The following is a 4,510-nucleotide window of genomic DNA, read 5'->3' on the forward strand; positions in this document are numbered from 1 at the left end:
AAACTAAAACTTTTCCACTTGTTCTGGATAGAGAATGTTGATGGACGTAAACTATTTTTTTTCCCTTAATGCAAAATGTTTTTTTTTTTTTTTTTACAAATTTGGTATATATATATATATATATATATATATATATATATATATATATATAGGAAAAGCAATGGAGAGAAACCCAAAAGAAACTCTAAAGGAAAAAGTTTTTTTTTTTTTCTACATTTTTTCTTTCCTTTGTCGACTCCGAATAAAATCCAATTCATAACTTGATCAGGTAGCAACTGTCTTATGACAGGGCTTCCATGGTTACATTGTATGTAATTAATTATTGCAGTGGCTTCAAAATTTCTTCATATTGTTAGACATATTAGAATCAGCAGCAGAAATCTCAGTTGTGTTAAACTACCTTCATATTTTACCTTGGACTCTGGCTAGATGATAACGTTTTCAACTGGATTGCTATGTTTTAATATTATTAATATTGTAACATATTGTAATATCACATTTTCAATAGAACATTTGTCCTCAAGAGCAACATATTGTTTGTGTCCTGAGTACCACTTTCTCAAAAGGTAAAGAGTGTTGAAAATTCCATCTAAGGGCCATTAGCCCCAGTACCACTTAATGAGGTCATTTATTACCCTGTATTCTTTATGTTTTCTTATGTATTCACAAGCCTTGCATGCATGTTCTGTCCAAAAAGTGTGTCTTTGGACTTTAAAGTGCTTTCTCCATTTAAAGTATGCAAGGTACAGTTCCTGGTTCTTGTCCAGGAGATGCAGGTAATCGGCCAGCTCTTTGGGTGATTTGAAATCATCCACATGGATAAAGGCATCTCCTTGAACAAAGTTCTCATAGTTCTGTCTGGTTGTGCCAAGAACCACTGGCACTGTGCCCAAAGACAGGGGGTTGTACAGCTTTTCAGTGATGTAGTCCTTGTGGACTGAGTTTTCAAAGGACAAATAGAATTTACAGCTAGATATAGTAGGGTGGAAATCTTGCTTGCCGATGTATTTTCCAAAGGCTCGGCCGTATACATCAATCTTAATGTGCTTTTGTAATTCTCTGTAATATTTCACCCTTGCATAATTGGGGTTCCAGTTACTAACAATCCAACAGACTAGTTTGTTTTTGTTTGGTAGTACAAAGTTTTCTTGAGGTTCTACTGGTATAATAGATCCGTAAGGCACTTGGACAGTAGAATCTTGGTGGTAATTGACAGTCAGGTTGAACAAGTTGTTAATTCCAGGCAGCTTGGGTGAGTTCGTTGGGGACTCCATGTTCATCCAAATCCATCTCTGAAACAGTGGCCGTGGTGACTTTGGCAAGTTGGACAGGTCCCTATGAATGTCTCTGTGGTGGAAAAAGACTCCATGTGATTTGTTGTAGAGCTTTTTGTCTGCTGTAATGAAACAGCCCTCAATGTTAAAGGCAGAGCTACAGATGTCCATTTCTCGGTTGCTTCCAAAGGGCAGGAGCCAGACAAGAATGACTGTCTTGTTTTTCTCCTTTTTTTCCGGAGAAATTTGAGGGATGAGATTTTTGGAATTGGATGACTCATTCTTTTTGGTAAAGACATCATGGCCGTTGGTTACAGAATCTGAGAATTTTAACAGATGATTTAACCAGCCAGTGGAGGGCTTATAATACATTAAAAAGCCAATCACAAAGCATCCAACAATAAAAGTAGTGAACAGAAGGGGTTTGAGGATTTTGTGAAAGGTTCCAGATGACATGGTCTGTTCTGAGTAGGATACAGAAAAGAGGGAAAAGCAAAATCAAAAATATTTTACTTCATACTCAGTCAGCTAATTGATGATTACTATAGACACCTATCTAAAATATCTATTTTCAATGTAACTAATGAAACCAAGCTGTCCTAAATGTGCATCCATCTTGCATAGCAATGTAAAAACTTTCGATATAATATGAAAATAGCTTTTTTTAGTGACTGCTTAACATGCCTGTCAGCTGTATGCTGAGATCCACTAAGCCCTTTAAGAATCAGTGAACCCTGTGAAGTATTTGCTAGAGGAGAGCTGGGAGTTTGCAAAGGGTCACTCACTCTTCTCTAAAGAGTGTGGGCTGAGTCATCAGAGTTGCGGTATACTGAGAGTGGTTTGGTCCTCTGGATTCTTAAAGACTTTCTTAAACAGAGGAGCAAGGGAAACCCAGTAGATCTTAGCGAAAAAATTATAAATTAGTGTTATGATGCCGTCAGAGGTGTCTGCAGTGAGTGTGGCGGTGGATTCACATAGAATTCTTATACAGACCACGTAGGGAAGGGCGGGGAAGCGGCCAGCGGGGAGGGCATTCACTGCCTCACTCTTATCTCGTGCTATTAGGTAGAGCTGAGGTGTTGCCAAACAGCAACACCATATGGAGTGAGCAGAGCGGTGATCACTAAACTTGAACGAGCTTAACTTTTTTGTGATATCGCAACACAGCAGCCAATCAGGGGCTGATTAAAGGCAAATGTTTTTTTCACATAAAAGGGAATACAGACATAAATAATGTTGATAAAGGAGCAAATTAGGAATGCTCTCAAGAGGGTGTTATGTAGCTTTAAAAAAAGACATTTTAATTTAGTCCTAGAAGGACTATTCATCATCCTCCCTTGCCTCCAGCACAGACCCCGGTCTGTCACTGCCCTCTGCCCAGCATTGATGCCTTCTGCAGGGTTAAATTTACAAGGTAGTCCCTCCGAATCAGACCGAATCACAGCTGCATCTGGATGAACCAAAGTGGCCACTTTTTCTTGCTCTTTTTACATGCACAAACCTGTTCTAACGCACTAACCATTCAGTGTATTTGCTGAGATTTTCTCACGTCATTGGGGTTTCAGCTTTAGGCAGCTGAAGCTCTACCTATTTGATGATGCAGTACAGGGTGTAAACACTGTGTATCTGAAATGCAGAGCAGTGAACTACCTGAGGGGCTCCCAGAACTTGCTAGTGGTGTGAACGCACCATAATACTGGGGTTCTCAGTGTATGGTCGTCTGTTTACCCACAAGGAATTAAGTCCGTGGCAGCACCATTAAGAGAGGCATTACCATGAAGTTCAGAGATGTATTACAGGGGGAGACATTAGTTGGGGAAAAAGCAGGTTTCAAAAAGTTCTTCTTATAAGAATAAGGCTTGGACGTTGCTGTCTGACCCTTGATCTGTGTTTGATTGGGAAAAGGACTGATGAACTCTGGTCATGCTGCTTTTTAGAAGCAGATTAACTGTTCTATAGGGAACAGAATTGTTGTTTGAATGAGAAGTGTTTAAATACTCATTAACAACAAGATGCAAATGAATTATTGAAAAATTATAAATAGTGATTTCCAGATTTTCTTAATTTGATTATGTCCCTTACAGCGGACATGCACCTAAGAGGAAAATAACCGACCCCTCCATGATTTGTAAGAGGAAGAACTTGTAAAATTACTGGTTGTTCAAATATTTGTTTCCCTCACTGTAAATATTTTAAGAACACCCTTGCAATTCACACCCAAGACTAAAGGAAATGAGATGGTTGACCTACCTGATGGGAAACTCCTTCCACTGATTATTTGTCAAGCAATTTGAAACTGAAAAACAAAATAATTACAGGTTTGTATTTTTTTTCTTACTATTGAAGAGTTTATTACATCTAATATAATGGCCAAAAGTTAGGTTTTTTCCATATTTATATCGTATAGATTTGGATATCATAGATTGATATTTTATGTAAAAAGAAAAAAAAAAACACATGTGCAAAGTTAAGTTAAAATTCAGCTTGTGCAGTGTGTAATTCAGCAGTGTATGATCAAACAAGACACACTACACAGTTTTACAGATATGCGTTGCACATATTGGTTTTGATCTTTGAGATATATAAAAAACGGTTGGACTAAACAAACCTGAAAGACCGGTTTAGCTAAGCCTCTTCCAGCAGGTAAGAATGGATACCAAAAAAATTAGAACATACTTTTTTTTCTATTAACCTTTCTATAATGGACATATGCATTAGCTTAAGAAATATAAGGGTTTTTGTTAGAGAACTTGAACAACTAGATTTTTATTTTTGATCTTGCATCACTGATAAGAAAGTCAAGTAAATGCAGCTCAACATTATAACATACAGTAACTGTAGTCTGACACAGTCTATCACTATTAAGTTGCATTGGGAACCAGAAAAGGTTGTTTCTTCAGGAATATCTCTTTCATGATTATTTATCTCATATGTTGTACCAGAAACACAATTAACTTTTTCTCATATATATAAAATCACAAAATTTAAAGAATTAAATATCCACAGATACTCCTAGTTTTAAGTTGTATTCCAGTTAAGTCAGAGTTACTTACAGGAATAGATAAAATTACATTCAATTCAAAATACATTATTAATCCCGGGGGGAAATGAAATGTTGCAGTAACTCATACGTTTTTTTCTTTAAACAGGTGTTGATAGCTGTAGGCATGAAAGATCTTCTGTATTGGTTCTTCTTACATCGGATCTGCAGAAACCTTTTTGTGTTAAATGGGTCA

At 37.0% G+C, this 4,510-nt stretch overlaps 2 protein-coding genes across 3 annotated transcripts in view; both read right to left on the reverse strand.

The window, feature by feature from the left end:
• LOC107096915 (alpha-(1,3)-fucosyltransferase 9-like) overlaps nucleotides 1-4,510 on the reverse strand; it is a 34,643-nt gene that overhangs the window by 19,374 nt on the left and 10,759 nt on the right. The window contains exon 2 of one of the 2 annotated variants that reach the window (XM_015393808.1): nucleotides 3,525-3,570. The exons of the other annotated variant lie outside the window; for it this stretch is intronic. The gene's annotated coding sequence lies outside the window, so the exon portion shown is untranslated. The remainder of the gene's footprint in view (nucleotides 1-3,524; nucleotides 3,571-4,510) is intronic. 2 annotated transcript variants of the gene reach the window in all.
• The window catches only part of LOC107096914 (alpha-(1,3)-fucosyltransferase 9-like), a 15,101-nt gene continuing 10,747 nt past the window's right edge, over nucleotides 157-4,510 (reverse strand). Inside the window, exons 2-3 of the mRNA XM_015393807.1 lie at nucleotides 3,525-3,570; nucleotides 157-1,738 (exon numbers count right to left, since the gene is read on the reverse strand). Coding sequence (XP_015249293.1) covers nucleotides 600-1,730 — 1,131 coding nt within the window. The 5' untranslated portion in view covers nucleotides 1,731-1,738; nucleotides 3,525-3,570 and the 3' untranslated portion in view covers nucleotides 157-599. The remainder of the gene's footprint in view (nucleotides 1,739-3,524; nucleotides 3,571-4,510) is intronic.

This window comes from Cyprinodon variegatus, unplaced genomic scaffold (genome assembly GCF_000732505.1).
Source record: "Cyprinodon variegatus isolate N-32 unplaced genomic scaffold, C_variegatus-1.0 Scaffold658, whole genome shotgun sequence".
Taxonomy (NCBI): domain Eukaryota; kingdom Metazoa; phylum Chordata; class Actinopteri; order Cyprinodontiformes; family Cyprinodontidae; genus Cyprinodon; species Cyprinodon variegatus.